Here is a 19,706-nt window from a genome sequence, read left to right on the forward strand (position 1 = left end):
AATGGCTCAGGAGGAGACTTTTTAAAATTCATTAAAGTTGGTCTACTGACATCGAAATCACCTGATTTTGAAACTTTCACCGGAAATCTGACTGTATTGATGAAAAAAGGTCATCACTTAACGCATTTTCACGTTATTTCGGCTGATTTAAGTTGATCTTGTCCGTTAACCTAGCTGTAAAATCCGCAAAGGAGGGCGTATTGCCTAAAAGGAGGACATTTAGGTGTCCTCAGAGGACAATTTCAATTTCCTGAAGAAGGAGGACAAATCCTCCTAAAGGCGGACGGATGGTAACCCTATGCACTGGTATTCTATCGTTAAATGGGTATTGTGCTATCTTTTTGTGACTACGACAAACTTTAAGGCTGGCTTGCAGATTTAGCGGAAGGGTTCGTCAGAACGTGGACCAGAATATTTTGGGGTTTCGTGCCATCCCAAAAACTTCACTTTGTACACCAGTGAACAAACCTAGACAATGTCGTCGATCCATTGATGCACTGATATTGATATATTCAAATCAGCTTGTACTCATTAGAGGTCGACCGATATTGATTTTTACAGGCCGATACCAATACCGATATATCGGCTCACTCACAAGGCCGATACCGATATCATAGGCCGACATTAATATGGAAGGAGCAGAGAACAATTTCACCAAACATTATATATTAGGCAAGATGGCACTTGTACATGCCACAGAAAGCTGAACAACAAACGAGAAAACTGAAATTGAAAAGAATTATTGCTTCATTGCGCACATTCGATGAAATTTGGGATAACCCAAAAAGCAAAATATGATACAGAATTGCAGATCAGTCCAGAAAAAGTAGATCGTAATGCAGGAAGCATAGTTTCTCTGCATGCTCACCCAGCTAGACTCGTCCTGCAAGGGTAAATCTGTATATATCGCCCTTCGCGAAGTCGATTTCTTGAGATTGAGAACACGGAGCATTGAATTTCCGAAATTTTTGAATTGTTTTTAAATATAAAATATCGGCCTTCATAAGCCGATACTGATAATCGGGAAAGCTCTAAATATCGGCCTCGATAATCGGTCGACCTCTAGTACTCATACGACATCCTGCACTATTTGAAGAGACTCTTGAAGAAATTCCTTCATTATATAGAGGACTTTTCTATTTGTCTTTGATGTTTTGCGGCATATACACAGACTCATGGTATACATACACACAGTCCGTGCATATTCATACAATGGATGCGTGATGTGCATATGCCGCTGGACAAGGAAGGTGCAGATTTTGCCTTGTAACGCACAGAACTTCAATATGCAATTGGATATATAGTTATACTGAGACTGAGAGGTTCAGAATGCTTTAAGAAGTAAGTTATTCAATAACTTGAAATTGACTTAACAATTTTTCTACGACTTAATCCACATTTTTCAAACGGAGAGTCAAGCCAAGTCAATAAATAAATGTGAGTCAAGTCATGACTTGATTCGTACCGACACTGACAACAAATCAGACAGTGCCCGTGAGCAGTAACAATGGTTACGCGATACCTTAATCGTCGCGTTAAGATCTTCCACAACAGGCCGGTGCAGCAAGATGCTGTCCCGATACTCCGGCACAAATTCCCCAGTGTCCACTTCCACCTGTCCCTGCTTTAACAAGAACTGAATCTCCAGATTCAAACTGTTCCTCATACGGTCATCTGACAATCTGAAAGAAGATTTACTTTCAGTAAATTTAACGCCTATATTGTGAAGACTTGGACCACTAGACAATCCTAGTTGTATGCTTTCTATCCCATTTTTACTTTTCCTGTATAGTACAAAACGAGCCAAGCTTGGTGTACAGACATTTGCCTCTCTAATGCAACTGTGATTTGATACCAACTGAACTTGATTTTGGCTGTTTTCATAACTAATGCGGAACTGAATTCAATTTCAAAGTTTTTACCAATACAGTCATTCTAATGGAATTTCGAAGAAGGCGCGTCGTGGGGTTTGGGATCACGGGTTTCACTGATTTAATTGTTAGGTTGCGTAAAAAACGTTGCACCCCAAATTTGGCTCAATTCCAACCAGTATTATATAAAAATGATTTTTTTTTCAAAGTTGAATGTCAACCACATGAAATTGTTGAGCAGTCTACGAAAACGATGCAAAACAAATTTGGCTCAATTCCAACCCGTAGAAGCGAAGTTATTGCAGCTTTAAGTTTTGGATTTGCATGAATAGCAAAGACGGTGGAAAATCCAAGAATTTTGAATGAAAAACCGAAATAACTTGGCTTATGTAAAATTTATTATGCATCGTTTTTGCATAATCGATCAGAAAATTTCAATGGGATCTGCGTTGGCGTATACTGGTTGGAATTGGGCCAGATTTGGTGAGCAGCGTTGTTTTAGGCAACCTAACAATTTAATCAGTGGAGCCCCAGGATCCGGAAAAAACAGTTATTATTTTTGAACAACTCTACTGCGTAGCTATAAGTCTGATCTAATTTCGTGAAAGCTGCAAATTTCTAGTTGAGGTGCGTACTTATTCTGCTGCTTGGCCAAGTCGTCGAGTTCGTTGGAAGCCTGGCTGACGTCATCCTGAAGACGTTGCAGGTAACGGGTTAGTTCCGCGAGTGATGCCGCGTGGCTCTTTACGCGTAGCTCACTCTCCATTTTGGTACGTCTGTTTTAGAGAGATGGTTCGGATGCATCACATTTGACGGTCTAGTACAGCGGTGTAAAACACAATTTGGATCGCGGGCAGGTCAAATGAAAACAAATGTTGCCCTCCAAATCCATAAGTTTGTTTATTATTGGGATGTTTCATTATTAAGCCTATATAATCTGTGATATTACAGATGACAGAGGCTATATTTTTGAAATATCTTCATTCGCGAACAATGGAAGTGACAAATAAACAATGATCGGCCGATGACAATACTGATGACTAGGGCAATTTTTTTGACATTGCTAAAAAGACGAAAAAAATTCAAAATGGTAGCGACAGATCAAAAAATTTTAAAAATTGTTTACAAAGTCAGACTTTATTGCCACCTGCATTTCGTTGGTATCGTAGATGTTTGCACTGTCACTGAACTTATCGTTTGGTATTTTACAGCTTGTAACCTACTTTATAGGCCTACCGTACCGTTGTAGACGACCCATTGACTGCTCATTGTGAATCATAAACGGTCAAATGAAACAAATAGGTTGACACGGTGTTATGCAAAGTCGCTCAACTATTCGTACCATAATGTGTAATGTAACTACTGAAATTCTTCCAGATTTCATTAAAATAAAGTTTTTTCTTGTAAAAATTTGTTATTTATCAAGTCAATCAGTTTTTTCAGGCCAAGCTACTTGGTAAGAACAGAGCGCCAACCAGAAATGAAGGAAAGTAGTATAATTCTAACATTATCTGGGGAAAATGCTTCATTTTCATACATGAGGGCCAAATTTTGTCAAAATTAAGTTTTTTAATGTCAACATGTCATTTTTAGGGCACAATCTTCCGTTTTTTAGGTAAAAAAAGTCGCCCTACAGATGGCAATACAAATAGGTAGGCAGTTTTTCCTACATACAAGTTCAAGTAGTCTTAAAACACGTCAACTTGAGTAAGTAACGGAAGCAGGCAGAATCCGCTTGAGTGCTTTGAAAAAGTGAAATTACTTTCTTACTAACCACCTCTGATGGTGAGCACGTGGAATCCTAGCAGTGTAGTTTCAACTCACAAACCTGGACAGACAGAGACGTTGCCAAACGATATCATCAACCCCCTCAGGCGCGTGACTCATATCGTCGAGTTCTTTCAATGCAGAGAGAGTGGCCTCTGTCGATTCAAGAGTGGGAAGATTTCTTGCTCCAATCGCGAGCGAAGTCTGACTTTTCGATTCCAACGAAAACGGATTGAAATTGTTTGCCTGGTTCGTGGCGGCGTGCGTCTTGATGTTTCTTAACACCAGGATAATGATTTTAGAATATACAATTGAATATTATATTGATATTGAAATAAACTGAGTATATTCAGCCGACACTCGTCAGGGGTCATCGTCAGCAACTAGTAGAGAATTCAAAAGAACTTGGTATATATCAACCATTGTATTACCTAATATGAAATCACCGGGATAAAAATTCGAATGAACTAGGCTCAATGTACTTTTGTTTATTACACACGAATTCATTCTGTTGCCACAAACTGGGTTGGCTTATTTAAATATGAAGATCATATCTAAATAGGCATACAAACGTGTCGATTTCAGTAATACAGAGCAGTGTTGGGATGACTCGAGTCATGACTTGACTCGAGTCAGACTCGAGTCACCTTTTTCGTATGACTTGACTTGACTCGAGTCACTTTGCTAAAATGACTTGACTTGACTTGACTCGGCGTATTACAAATGTGGATTGACTCGTGACTCGGAGCAAAATTTACGAGTCAATTTCGAGTCATCAAGCAATCTATGTTGATAATAATCATTGTATCTTGCATATGTTCGGATTGTACGCGAAATGATGGTGTAACCCATGAGAGCGACCAATCATTCAATGATCGTGGTTTTACTGAGCCTCCATTGTTCCCTCACAAATAAATTGATCGCAAACGAAATGATCGAAGCTTACGGCTTACGTTGTCGTAAACTAGTATAGTAAAGTACTTTAATCGCAATATGTATATTTCTGTTCTCTGTTCGTAACTTAACCGAGCATCCTGTTTTATTGAAATTGAATTCCAATATAATTTATACAGCCCTCATCGGCGCCCATCGGCGCAGGCTGGAATTGTATCATATTAATTTGTAAATGGGTAATGTAGTGCATCTTATCAACTCGTTTCTCTATATTGGCTGGTAACTATAATCAGAGGCTATGCAATTATACCTACGTAGTTATGCATTTCTACGTATATGTGAGTAATAAAGCGCCTTCTTGCGTTTATATTTAACTCTATATTCGTTCATAGGTCCAGAATCAATAACCACTCAATCTGTATTTCAGACAGCTAGCAAAATGCAATGACGTAAGCATGCCTCATACTTCCAAAAGGCAACTTGACTTGAATTGTGACTTCACTCGTGACTTGACTTGACTTGACTCGACTTGACTCGAGTCACCTCCAAAATTCGAGTGACTTGACTTGACTCGAGTCACCTTCGAAAATCGATTGACTTGACTTGACTCGAGTCAAATGTGCAATGACTCGAAATGACTCGTGACTCGAAGGTAGTGACTTGATCCCAACACTGATACAGAGTTGCATCACTTATGCAGTATCAGTGAAATGTGATAGCCTTTTCTCATTTTATGATTTTTGTTCATTCTAGAATTGACTCATTTACCGCATTACTAATGCCTGAGAAAGTAATTACTATGACATCTTGATTTTTAAGTACTTTTCAAGTATTGGCTAGTGGCACCATCTACTCAAGTGGTGCTGGCTTGAGCGTATTTGTATCACCACAGTTTTTGATGCTAACTAAAATGCAGCTTTTAAATGAATTACATCATTTTCATGAGCAAAATTCTATTGGCAACCAGGGAATAAAACCCGGTAGCATGATTTTATCAAGAATGAACTGCAATAAACAGTAAGACTTGAACTTGGACTCGAGTCACAACACTACGACTCAGACTCTACCCTGACTTGGACTCGAACTTGACTCGGCGGTGAATTGAAAGCAACTATTAAAACAATAAAGTAAGATACTACTAAACTGGTCACATCCGATTATTCTGCATTTCATACAGGTTAAAATCCGGTACAAGTAACAAACTAACTGATAACGTTGGTCTAACACAGTGGTTCTTAACCTTTTTTCCTCCAGCGCCCCCTTTCAAAAATTATCGTGCTCCAGCGCCCCCCAATCTCATATTGTAATGAATGTAGTAAAAACAATGAGTAAGATGGAGGGCCGTAACAGCACTTCGTCAACCCCCCTAAAACGATTGCCTTGCGCACCCATAGCGTGATAAACCAAACTTCAGATCGCCCCCAAGAACCCCGTAGCGTGATTTCGATGGTCAGCAAAGTTTGTGTGGCCTGGTCGCCATAGGTACCAAAATTTTCTATAATGCATTAATGAATAGGTGGTAATTAGATCGCTATAAACTTTTTATCCTCTCATCCCACGTAATCAGATTTACCAGTAGCGCCGAGTGAGCTGTTGTATGGGAAAATAAAGGGCACGTAATAATGAAACATATTCGGGCGTGCCCGTAGGTACAATTAATTCGTTACCAGGGCCGTAACAGCACTTCGTCAGCCACCCTAAAAAAACGTTGCTCTTGGGCCCCATCGGGTGATAAACCAAACTTCCGGGGGGCTTCGCCCCAATACCCCCCTTCGGCTATCTGCTATTTGCTGATACTAGTCATCTACATTCGGTGTCCTTTTACGTAACCAGCTACTCTCGCCCAGACGCGCGAAGCGCGAAAAATTTCAATAATTAATGATTGAATTGGTCAATATGATCGGTAATAGCATGTATATTGATATCAATTTTTATCCTCTCTCTGCTCACGTAAACAGATTTACCGGTAGAGCTGAGTGATGTGTGATTGAAAAGGTAGGACCCCTTAATAATAATTAGAGCCCGACCGATTATCGGCTCGCCGATAATATCGAGTCGATATCACGCTTGGAGAGAAATATCGGTATCGGCCATTGAAGGTAAAAAAATATCGGCCATTTTCGTGACGTCACAATGGTGGCAGGGAGTCAGAGAAGTCGATAGAAGACGTGAGGACGGTAAATTATAAAAATAAATGGCCAAGCTGCATATAGTGCATACTGCATACAGGGCAGTAGGCGTGCCTATCTGAAAAATATTATAGATAACTAACCACCGTTATGCCCCACTGACTTCGGGGGAATCCCCCTCCAGTAATCGATCACCAAAGACAGAGAGCAGCTGGATGGATAGTTGTCTGCAGAAGATTTCAATCAGTAAGAGAAATGAGAACTTCAATCATGCTGGACTGACCCTCGTAATGACAGAGAAAAACGTCGCGTCGAAACATATGTCGGTTCGGTACCAACAGAGCTAATTATTCCAGTAATGTATGAAGTCGTCTGACTGAGGCCTGCGGGGCCACCATGATAGGAAATATGCAAGCATGAGGGCAAGAAAATCAAGCAAACGTGGAGTAAAGCCAATAATTGATACCAAAATTTTTGATGCCATGATGACATTGGCCAATTCTGACACAAGAGCGTAAAATGTTGATTGTTGAAATGCTGGTCATGGTCAAGGCCCAAGGGGCCGGATGGAGCAGTTGCAGACTTGGACAATTTGAGTTGTTTTGCACATTCTCTTCAGCTATTTGTTAATGATTTGCTGAAGGCTCCAGGTGCATTGCCAGAAGAATATCAATATTAATATCAATATATGGTGAAACCATTGAAGGAAAGATCCCCTGCATGGGGGCGGTGGAACCGTAAGGAAGAAAGATATCCAATTCTTGCTGTGCCACTAACTATGGTACCAAGTGAAAGACTGCTCCATGTGTTTAGTACTATATACATCATCTATGGAAGACCACAGAAGTTCACTCCGAGAAATTGTGCTTCGTGAACTGTAATCTGCAATTGCTGGATTGGTGCTTTTGATATATTTTTATAGTTCCTGGATCATTTATTTCATGTTCAAGCATATCAATGACTGTAAAGTTGTTGAAAGAAATACTCTGATGTGTTAAATATGGACCTTGAGGTAGATTCCATATCTTTTGAATATCGGCTGAATATATCGGTGTTATCGGTGGAGGTACTGGATATCGGTCTTATCGGTATCGGCTCAGAAATCCAATATCGGTCGGGCTCTAATAATAATTATACATCTTCGGGCGCATACCCGTTGGCAGGAACGAAACGGCACTTCGTCAGGCCCCCCGAAAAAAACTTGGGTCTGGGGCTCCTATAGGGTGTTAAACCGACCGCCCCCCATCACGTTGTTCGCTTTTACCACGAAATCAGCTGTACTGTTAAGCGAGCCAGTGCGAAGCGAGAAAACTTTGAATAATTCATGATAAAATCGGTCAGTAAGATCGGGAATTGCATATATATTGCTATCAATTTCCTGTCCTCTCTGCTCACGCTACCAGATTTACCGGTAGAGCTGAGTGAGGTGCAATGTTCCCTCTAACTGCGCTCGTGCGCAGTGCTGACACGGTCTCTCCGCACAGAGAATCTACGTTGCGCACAATAAATCTGAATTTATGAACTTTTTTAGTCGTTACGCACTGTTGTCCAAGGGTCTGCGCAGTGAGTTGTTGAGTGTGCGCAGACTCGTCAAAACGTAGAGCGAACATTGTGAGGTGTCTTGGAAACTGTAAGGCCCGTAACTAATAATTAAATATATTCGGGCGGGCGAACCCGTTGGTATGACTTCGTTGCATGATGTTATTTCGAGACCTCCTGTCTGCTATATCAAAAAATATAGAATCGCCCAACAGGGATAGGCCTATCCCCCAACAGGAATATCTAGTTTTAGATATTCCTGTCGCCCAATCGTACTAAACTAAAAGACGCACACGATTTCAAATTGGTATTTCTTCACTGGCATATAATTTTTCCCTGCCAGATGGAATTCGTCTTCTGAGGTTCAGATTTCCAGGACAGGAACATTCAGTGCCAGTCATTTAGGCGCCCATGGACGATTAAACCTATATGTCTTTTGTAGGTTATATATAACGAAGTTTTCGGTGTTAATTTGCTCTGAATACTCATTAAGGATATGTCCTACCACCACATCATCTACTGCGAAGCCATTTTTCTCCAGCGCCCCCCATACCGCCCCCAGAGCCCAGCACCCCCCATATCGCCCCCTGAGCGTTCCGCCCCCTTCAAAATCGCCAGCGCCCCTTGGGGGGCGCTGGAGGCTAGGTTAAGAACTACTGGTCTAACAGCTGAAACCATATCACCTTGGCCGTCTTTTGAAAAGCTTGTAGAGAGAGTCTACAAGAGCAAGGGGAACATCAGAGAAGTCTCTCTTGAAAGCGCGGTCAAGAAGTTTGTCTTCCGCGAGGATACTGTCGTACATTTCACGATATTCCTCCACCATCGCACCGATCTCCACCTCGTTATTGCTGATGATCTCCTAAATTGAGACATATATTGATACATGCATCAAAAAATTTGGTGCCATAACTGTGTGCATACATAGTAGGCTGGACAGGCTGATTTTGGCAGAGGCGTGAATATGATTTCAAAGAATTTAAAGAATTTTGTTGAAGTCAATATGATTATATCGGTTTTCGACTTGATCTCGAATCAAGGACAGCATTTTAACTGGAAAATATAAAACTGATTTGCAGTCAGTGGTGAAAATTCAAATACCAAGTGGGCTATTCCGATGACAACCCATCTATAAATTCAAGTCCAAGATTGCACATTCAATACACAAGTAATTATGGCAAGTAACGGTGGCCGAAGGAAGAGTTACATCATACACTAGTTCATTCATCTTTAATGAAACCCGAATGCAGCATCTGATCATCATAACCGAAAAAACGTTAGACTTTAGGTAAACATTCAGATGAGTCTCAAATCCCCTAAAAACACTTGGATTCATGACAAACTTTCATAATGACCCAGACTGAAAGTAAACAGGCAACAGATCCTCTAACAGTCGACATGTTTTAAGCAATTCAAACCGTAACTGAAGAAATATAGTCGACGGTTGTAGTTGCCACAATTTATCTAACCTTTCTCTCAAGAGTTAGCCGACTCATGACGTTCAGTTGCAGTTCCTGCGTGCATATCTCGTCGTCGATCAGGATGGCCGATATCAGTCGCAATATTTTCGATTCTTCTTGATTGATAACCATCTCAGTCTTTACTTTCCTGCGCACGGTCAGAAAACAGCTACAGTTACACGTGAGTGTCACAAATACACACCAAAAGTAAATTAATTAGTTTTGCCTTAAAGACTATTGTGTAGAAAATGGAAGTAGCGTAATAACTTACGCACTTGAGTAAGTATAAGTATAAGTAGGAATACCTGACTTGAGTACTGCAAACAATTGCAAACACGAATTAGAACAAACTAGTGCGAAATATGTAAGTTATATAGAAAATTGTTTTGTCTGCATGAAATAGGCTTGGTCAATTGAATAATGGTTGATTGTAGCGCTTTCAAATGAAACGCTCAAAACAATAATGACGAAATGTTCCCTGTCATTGCGCGAGGCAGATCTTTGTTGAGATATATATTTAATTGCCACGGTAAAAAAATGCACGTGGAGACAACTTAATCTGCATAAGATGTGAAAAAGCTCAACTCAACGTAGGGTTTTCGGAGCAGTTACCACCTCAGAATAAATGGCCCTTTCATTAGTAAATTCATCAGCGATCAGAGTTAGGTGAAAAAATTCCAGCTTTATATGTCCCCTTTTTGGGATGCGTAAATATGGGGGCGAAAATTTGTGTCGAGATTGATATTTTCCTAAGATGTGAATAATGGACATAAGCTACTCTGATTCCACCGCAACAATGCATAGAATGGCAACAGCACCTGTTATACAAGAGAAGCAATTGCTCGTCGAATGACACCATTCCGTCGATAACCGCTTGCTGAAGTTTTTTCAATTCGTTTTCCAGGTTTTTGCGAAACTTCTCTCGTTCTTCTAGCAAATCTGAAGCAAAAAATACAATAATTAAACCAAAATTTAGAGCAGTGGTTCTTAACCTAATGAAAGACGCTAACTTTAACCCCAGAATAATGTATCGATATTGAAATGAACCCGGATATTTTCGGCTGACACTCGTCAGGTGTAATCGTCGGCCACTAGTAGAGAATTAGAAAGAACATTGCATATTAAAAATCGTATCACCGATTATGACATCACCAGAAATACTTCAAATTTGATTTTGAAGGGAGAGAGAGATAAGGGGTGATATTCGTTTTCGCCTGCACCATCGGGATGCTTTAACGACGGAGATGCGATACGATTGTAAGATCACTTCGTCTGCACCCACGTTTTTTCTCTTCCATGCTATCCGTGGATGCTGAGCGTCCAGCAGGATAGCCGCGGATACCAGTTTTCGAGTCTTTGGTCTGACCAGGCCGGGGATCGAACCCACGACCTACCGATCAAGAAGCCTGATGCATCACTGTTACACTATCCTGGAATACTCGGGGGGCGGAAATTGATGTAGCAGTATTGTAATAAACTTTTCATTGTAAATTATCTTTTGACCAAAATGATAAAATCTTCACAATTTCTGCCGACGTCGACGTCGTATTTTGCGATACGATTGTTGATTTCAATTCTCTGCCGACAATTACCCCTGACTAGTGTGAGCCTGAAATATTCAGGTTTATTTCAATATCAGTATATTATTCAATTGTGTATTGAAGTTCAGCACCTCCAAGAGTCATATCACAATTTTGAAAGCAGCCACTTCCGATTAACTGTTTTAGGCATGTGACCCCACAACCAAACCTACTTTTTTCAAACTGCTAGCTTGAGTAGGAATAGGAACCATATATATCATCTTCTCGGATATCACTAGGGAAGAGGAGGCTGAGATCAGACACGTTTTGCATATTTCAATGCCACTCAAAGAAAAATGCCTTCTAAGCATAAATTTTTGTACCAATAGAAAGTGTGTAATCCGTACTATTTATACCTGTGTTTTGAGTTCAATTGAACAACATGCTCCAGGATTTCACTGGCTTCCAAAATCCTTGATCAAATGTCTCAACATACTCCCGGGTAACGCAACAAGCAATTCTTATTCGTTACAGCCCCGATTCATCCCAACTAGTAATGTCATGAACGAAATTATTGATCATGAAATAATTCACTTTTCAAACGAATTTGTACATCATATATGAAGGATGTAGATTGTAGTTTATCATAATTGGTAGTTTAAAATATGGTCGTAAATCCAAAATGGCGAGTGATTCGCAAGATGAGGCATGCTTCTCACCTTTTTGCTTCTTCTCGAATTCCTTCATCAACTTCTTCTCCTCCTCGGTCATTTCGCTCTCCAGTTTCTCCCCAAACTCAGGAACCGGTAGGTCCTGTCAAAGATTTCAATGCGGCAATGGCAAACGTGCAAGAAGAACATACACAGAGACTGGATGGATGAAACTAGGGCTGGACAAGATCCATTACCTGCACTTTGCTGGCAATATGATGGAATTGCTAGGTCGGCTAAAAGCTAATGCACACCAAATATGGCTCAATTCCAACCAGAAGAAGTGAATTCATTAGAGATAGAAAATTGAAAATTTATTGTACAATAAATTTTTTCTTCAAATTTTACTGAAAACGATGTGAAATTGTAACGTTGTTTTAACCGGCCGGCACCAGCGGGTTTTTACAGAAAATTTTGCTTCACTTATCAAAATTGTAAAGCACGACCTCAATGGCATGCAGAACCAACAAGTAATACATCGTTGGATTCAGAATTTCAATGCCTAACTAACTACGCCACAAAGCCAGACGAGAGTAGGGCAACCGAGCGTGTATATAATCGAGAAGACGAGAAGACATTGTTGTAAAAATAGACAAGTTTTGGTTACTTCCTTATAGAACCCAAAACGTATCCCTAGTGCGAATAAGTACGTACTAATCACGGCGGCAGAGATGTTTTCTTTCAAACAAGACATGAACCGCTTTTGCTCATCCAATTCGATTGTTACTATCAAAACATGATAGACCGTTTCACATCGTCACACTGCCTTCATGTCAGGGGTCACCAACACGCGGCCCTAGGTCATATTTTGCGGCCCGAGACCTCATTTGAAATTTCGGAAGAACTCTAAGTAAAGCATTTTGAAATTCTGAAATTGGAGATCGTTTCCTAGCAAATATCTAACGTAAATATTGAATCTTTAGTCCAGGGGTAGCCAACCTGTTGCAGTAAAAGACAAATTATGCGGCCGTCGACACTTAATTCAATTAGGATGTGTTGGCTGCCGTCAATATGCAAATTGAATTCACGAATTGACGCCCTAATAAATGAGAGGTTTGAATTATTCTTGAAATTTTCTTCGCTCTATGCGCAGTTCAATGCGATTCGATTTTAATATAGTAGTGTGCTTTGTAATCTGAGCACCAAGGTACAGATGCAAAGAGCAGAGAAAAATGATGTTCCCGCATCGAGAACCACCAATTTGTAATCGTGATCTCGTCATCACGAATGAAATTTGTTTCTGGTAGGTAAGTTTGGGCGAATTCAATATCTTACCACTATTCCGACATTCCTGATAGGAGGTCAAGATATAACAGCATGCGACAAAGGGGACTAATAACAATTGGCCCACCCAAAGATTCGGCACAGCAGCATTAATAACTTCCTAAATTTTCAAAGAAATCCCCTGCATCAACTCTACCGGTGAATCTGATCACATGGGCTGAGAAAGGACAAATACGTGATAGTAATATGTGAACCTTTACTAATATTAGTGCAGAAATTCACTCATGGATACGAAAAATCTTTGCGTTTCGTTGGACTACAAAACGAATCCCTGTACAAGTGTACATGTTCAATTGTTCATAACATGACTACTCACGATTTCGGCCTGCATAGTAAGCCATTATCAGTAAATAGATTAGTCCGGAGTTCACCGGCAATGGACATGGACGGTTTACCGAGGGTATTTGGCCTCCCGTTAGTTCATTACGACTATGCACTGAAACGCGGCCGTAGGCTACATAAATAATCGAATAGCGACCCTGAATATCAAAAAAGGTTGACCGCCCCTGTTTTATTTGCCGAAGAGTGTTGTCAGGTATCATGCGCAGCTCATAGTTCAAAAAAAAGAAATTGATGATCATGATATTTTTTGTTGTATTTGTATTTCTTGAATAAAATATTATTTCTTTTATGGTGGCTATCCCTGTCGCCCATGTTAGATAGCACAGCGTTGTACTGACGTAGAGTTGTCAAAACGTGGTTGTTAGGCTGCGTTGCCTATTCTCATATTCGATATTGAAGTCATGCGGCCCGCGGCCCCATGAATTTCGAAACCTGGCCTGCCACCCATTTTGAGTTGGCGACCCCTGGTGTATATGGTGAAACGCTCTATCATGTTTTGATAGTATCGAAATCCTAGATACCTGTTTCAAAATGTCTTCCTTTTTCACTTCCAGGACGCCTCCCATCATATCCTGCAGGCCTCGTTCTCGTTTGTTGTCCTTTTTGGCCGCCTCTTGCCTCGCTTCCTCCTGCCGTTTCTCCTCGTCGAATTGCTTCTGTTGCTCCAAGCTCAAGACGCGTTCCACGGTTACTTCGTCATCGGTGACCGTGAAGATTTTTTCCGGCTTTTCGTTCACGCTCATGGTCGGCTCCTTTACATAAGCGGCGTCCATAGCGAGGTCCTGTGTTAGAATGGATACCATAAGTTTATTATTAATTTCATGATTTCAAAACACCACAATACTGTGATGCAATGAAAAATATTGTTAGAATGACAGTTGGATGAGGGTAACAAGCAGACTTGGACTAGATAAGTCTAGCTGTCTAATTGACTAAATCAAGTGAAATATCGGTAATCTAATTATAATCTATGCAGTAATTTTCATTCTAATCTAATGTCTAGTTTTCCTGAAATGTTACAGGAAAAATGTAACATCTCAAAAGGAGCCAGGCTCGGTATACAGCCATTTGATTACCTCATGCAAATAAGAATAAACTGCAATTTGATATGGACTGAACTCGATTCAATTTCAAAGTTTTCGTAAATTCAGTAATGCTAATCGAACTTGGAAAAACTGTGTAATGAGATACCTGTGTTGACCTTGTAGTAGAGATCATTAACACCAAAGACGAAAGTGTCATTTAATCGATACACAAATAGATCGGCAACTATTCCAATCTATTGATGCCGGTGTTAAATCTACGGAAAACCAGTAGGTAATTGTTTTATATGCAATCACATTCTTTTGATGAACTTCTAGTTTTTCTGGTTGAATCTGGTTGAAAATGATAATCTCAGTGAATGTCCTAGTACTTTGATATAGAGTCAGCATTATGATTCTTAGACTAGGTTCACTGAAGATTAAAAGACACCGGAATCGATATTTTCCATTATCTCGTATGTAAGCACCTCGATAACTTCATATCTTGTAAAGAGCTCCTACTACGAACAAGTCTGTGAAAAAATTTTGAAATTCACAAATTCCGAGTACGAGCAGTATAAAAGCGAAGTTTGGGGATTTCATGACTAAAAAAGGTCAACATGTCCGCCAAGCCCTCGCCTACTTAAATAACAATGTCGTTTTTTTAGTTTGTGTTGCAGTTGTAGTTTTAACATTGACCTTCACGGACCCCTCAAAACCAGACTTGTACAAGCTACCAATCTTCTTGGTTCACCATGAACTATCTACTGTTTTTTTTAATAGTTCTAGTTCTAATTCTAATTTGGGATTTTGAAAAGAGAGTGGGTTCTAGTTTTAGTTGCGCCTAAAAGAAACTTAGTTGCCAAACAAACAGAAAACATGTCATCGTTTGCTGTGAATCGTGATACCGATGATCTGTTGTGTGATGTTCTTTCATCCATTGCTAGCTCAGAGTCATCCCTACTAACAGTGGCAGGGCCTGAGGGAGGGGGGGGGGGTAGGTTTTCGGGTCCTCCCATTTCAAACTTGTACTGAAGTTCACGTGTAAACTCGATCCAATTCCGATAAAATAAAAATGAATATGTTACGTCAGAAATGACTCTAGTTAATTGGAGATGATATCAATATTCACAGTTACTGTCATTGATATTATCATTGGCAGATTATGTGACAGCCATTTTACCAACCTCCATAATTTCACGAATTCGAATGTTTTTTTCTTTTGCGCGAGCTATTTCTTGCTCCTTATTTTGGTAGACGTTCGCAAATTCTTTGTTGAACGCGACTTTGATCCGATGAATCGCGTCCTGCATGTACGCAAAAGGAATGTCATTCTGCTAATTTGGTGCATTCACAGGTGGAAAAGATATTCAGCGCTGGCAAGGCAATAACTCCAAGTTGAACTAGCAATTTAAAAGGCTTATCCAAAAAGTGGAAGAAGACGTCGTGAATTTCTACTCAATTACAAGTAGACTTGGCAATTTCGAAGACATTTGCAAATAATCTCGAGTAAAAGTATAAATTGAAGATCTGAAAAGCGATGCAAGTGTATCCTAAAAGTACCACCTACTTCACAAAGGACAAAGTGTAAAAATGAAGTGTTCATGCCTAAAACTGTGCCGTATATTTTGCATTTGAATGCTAGTTTCAATTAAGCAATAACTAGAGCTGGGAACAGTGAATCCGAATCGAGCGCTAATTGTAATGACATACGATTTTTTTAAGTACCGAAATTACAAGTCCATTTCCATGATGATGTAATCACTAGGAAATATAGCTTCGTTGCTTTTACCCAATCTGGAAACCTTGATACCTTGATTGGTAATATCATAGCATCCAAAATATGCAGTGTAAATAACATGTGTGTCAAGTGGTGATCAACCCACAACATTGTCATGGTCTAAAAATACCAAATTTTTATCTCTATGTGGTGAAGAACTCACATTATGTTCTTTGTGGTGATATAGGCCTAAAGGTACGAATTTGAATTCTCCATATCATAACATGACGTCATAATGAGTGATACCGGTACTTGGATATTCGACTGGGAGCTTTATACTCAATTCAGAATGGAATCAATGAGCCACTTCATTTCGCTCTGCCCTTGTAATGATATCAAGTAGCATCTACCGAAATTACCTTAAGGAAAAGGATTTGGTTGATTTTCTCTTCCCGGGTGTGCATGTCGAACTGCGAGTAAAACAACTCGTTGTTGGCCCCGTATTTGGGCCCGACGCTTCCGTGCAAGGACAGCTGATGGTCCGAACCACTTGCGCCGTCTTCCTCTTCCTCTTCCTCGTCCGCCATTGCCTGTCCCGTCGACCTTTCCACAATTTCTTTCCGGGCCTGGTCAATAAGTGAAACACAAATCATTATAGTGAGTCGGACATCACTCCAATCGCACATCAGAAGCTATTCCCCGACTTAGACCGTAACTGGTTGGTCGTTCGGCATCCCCCTATCTGTTCATTAAATCGCATTGTGTGTTTGTCTTGGGTAGATGAAAATAAAATTTGATGATTATTATAAGGGGGCGATGAGTCGTAGAAGGTTGGGAACCAGTGGTCTACACTCAGTGGTTCTCAACCGCCGGTCCGCGACGACATTCCTGCCGGTCCGCGAGGTATATTATAATTTTATACCCTAATTTCATGATGCAATATGTTGAAGATTTGTCCATTGATAAAATAAATAAAACATCCAATTCTAAATTGATTCAGAACTTCGGGAGGTAACATTAGGGCGGGATTTAACTTGAAATTAAAGACATGTCTTTTCTTCACGACATGCGAGAGACAAGTACGAGGTTACTCGCTGAACCGCGCAGTTTGCGCGATCAATCGTTTTCAATCCATCCATTTTGTGCAGGACCGGAGCTTAACTAGGGCACCAAAAACTCTCCGATTGTACTGGTGTGATTTTTTTCGCAATTGAACATAAATTATCGAGGTTTTTTTTTACACTTTTTCCAATATTTTTCAATTTCTTTTCTCGCCTTGCGCGATTTAATGCCACTAAATGTCTTGCTTATTGGGGGTACCATTTTCCCGGAAATAGGCATTTCGGTGTCAGCCATTGCCGCTCCACGACACACCAACACGTAATGCAGTTTAAGCTAACATGGGACTCAGAAAGGTGTGCTAAAAATTAGGCAATGAGAAAACCTGGGACGAAAAGGACTAAGCTTCGTTGACCAGAAACCGATATATATATATATAATGTATAATTGCCCATAGGCACCTAAATGTCTGGCGCTGAATCTCGCCGTCCTAGTAATCTGTAGGCCTACTCCACAAGACAAATGCGATCCAACAGAGAAAAAAATATTTGCCAGTGAAGAGATACCAATTTGGAATCGTCTGCGGCTTTTAGTTAAGTACGCTTGAGCGATTTCAATATCTATTCACTACATAACAGACATTAGGTCACGAAATATTGGCATGCAATGAAGTGATTATTTCAACAGGCCCACACGAATATGTTATTTTCAATTATTTTTCACGTGCCCTAAATTTTCCTAGACGACACTTCACTCAGCTCTACCGGAAAATCTGCCAATTCTGAGAGGATAAAAAATTTATAACTATATATAATTGCCAATATTTTTGACCGATTCAGTCATGAATGCTCAAATATTTTCGCTATTGACCCGATCAAGCTTCAGAAACTTTCTGCTTACACTGAGTAGAATGAATGTGCTCACAAGTACTGGTGAAAACATCCATTCAACTGAGGGGCCTAGGGGCGACGCCCCCAGAAGTTGGTCGTATCGGTGTGTGGGCCCTATACCAACATGTTTGGGGTGGGCTGATGAAATGCTTTTTCGGTCAGGATATTTTGGATTGCCGGTATAGCTGTTGTCAAGTGCTTTCGTGCAGCGTATTGTATTAGTAGTATACAGAGCCAAAGAGCAAGGTAGCACGAAAAGGTGCTTGTTTCGACTCCGAAACGCTTCTTCTCTCGTTATTGTCGAAGAAAAGAACATTATTCCAGTTGGCTTGGTCGGTTAAACCCGCGGCCGGCGGTGCGAAAGACTGTTTACAAACGAAATCCGGCGGCAGCACGTTTATCTCGACAAGGCAATTTTACCACCACTCGACAAACTCACAACCGTAAGATCATACATGGATGCCATCACAAACAATATTCCTGCGTACAGATAATCCAAGTCCGAAAATCCGAAGTGATGACCTTTTATTTAGTCGTTATGCACTGTTGTCCAAGGGTCTGCGCAGTAAGTTGGTGAGTGTGCGCAGACTCGTCAAAATTAGAGAGAACATTGATCACGAACATAATTAAATACGATCAAAAGCCTCTAAATGTCACTGTCCAGCACCATATACGTTCAAAAAACGGTTGCATACTTCACATTTCGGGTTGATTTCAATTTTTAAAAGTCCACCTGTCCGCCAAATATTTTTTGAAATTTTACCGGTCCGCGATATGCAAAAGGTTGAGAACCGCTGGTCTGCACTAAAGTTATGAAATACTGTGCGCTCGATGAATGCCAACTCACTTTGAGCTCTTCAATTTCAGCTGCACGAATTCGAGAGACTTTGTTCAACAACGCCAAATCGGACTGCAAAATTTCCTTCGTTGCATAGTTGGTAACAAAGGTCGTCGAATTGAAGGCTTTCACGGCGCGGCCTGTCGGATAAGAATAATTTGTCATTTTTCGTCTGTTTGTAACCGGACTTTTATTTACTACCTTTGACTACCATGTCGTCCCAAAATTCTTTTTGCATCACATACTTCAAGTATCTTTCCGCCAAATTTTCAAACTCGATTTGCTCGCGAACCTGCAAAGTGGTTTCAAACCTGTTGTTATACAGATTATCTATATCAGTTCAGCTACGTTCAATATTCGGTTTATCAATGTAATGCTCAAATATAAAGAGTTAACCTTGAATTCCTTGAAGTAGATTAACAAGGTACCACAACAAGAAATCAGGGGTGAACAATTTTGGAATTGTCAAAAACAATGACTTCACTTTGTTGTTGGATTAGTGTAATATTGATTTCAAGTTAAGATTTGTTTTGGATGATATGCTTTGAGAGTTATTAGTATTACGAATGCATCGCGGTGACCTAGAGAGAGTGGTCTACTGTGGCCAGTGACGATATCACTAAAAAGCAGGTGATCCTGTTCAATCATTAATCGAGAGGCAGAT

General features: G+C 40.3%; 1 protein-coding gene across 1 annotated transcript in view; it reads right to left on the reverse strand.

Annotated features, from left to right (window-relative positions):
- The window catches only part of LOC145453684 (cilia- and flagella-associated protein 43-like), a 252,286-nt gene that overhangs the window by 3,031 nt on the left and 229,549 nt on the right, over nucleotides 1-19,706 (reverse strand). The window contains exons 21-32 of the mRNA XM_080331653.1: nucleotides 19,244-19,334; nucleotides 19,052-19,182; nucleotides 16,675-16,881; nucleotides 15,723-15,842; nucleotides 14,035-14,295; nucleotides 11,897-11,990; nucleotides 10,476-10,596; nucleotides 9,667-9,805; nucleotides 8,884-9,059; nucleotides 3,700-3,915; nucleotides 2,507-2,647; nucleotides 1,523-1,682 (exon numbers count right to left, since the gene is read on the reverse strand). Coding sequence (XP_080187779.1) covers nucleotides 1,523-1,682; nucleotides 2,507-2,647; nucleotides 3,700-3,915; nucleotides 8,884-9,059; nucleotides 9,667-9,805; nucleotides 10,476-10,596; nucleotides 11,897-11,990; nucleotides 14,035-14,295; nucleotides 15,723-15,842; nucleotides 16,675-16,881; nucleotides 19,052-19,182; nucleotides 19,244-19,334 — 1,857 coding nt within the window. The remainder of the gene's footprint in view (nucleotides 1-1,522; nucleotides 1,683-2,506; nucleotides 2,648-3,699; nucleotides 3,916-8,883; nucleotides 9,060-9,666; nucleotides 9,806-10,475; nucleotides 10,597-11,896; nucleotides 11,991-14,034; nucleotides 14,296-15,722; nucleotides 15,843-16,674; nucleotides 16,882-19,051; nucleotides 19,183-19,243; nucleotides 19,335-19,706) is intronic.

Source organism: Botryllus schlosseri, chromosome 13 (assembly GCF_051294905.1).
Source record: "Botryllus schlosseri isolate E-star chromosome 13, Bs_hap1, whole genome shotgun sequence".
NCBI lineage: Eukaryota > Metazoa > Chordata > Ascidiacea > Stolidobranchia > Styelidae > Botryllus > Botryllus schlosseri.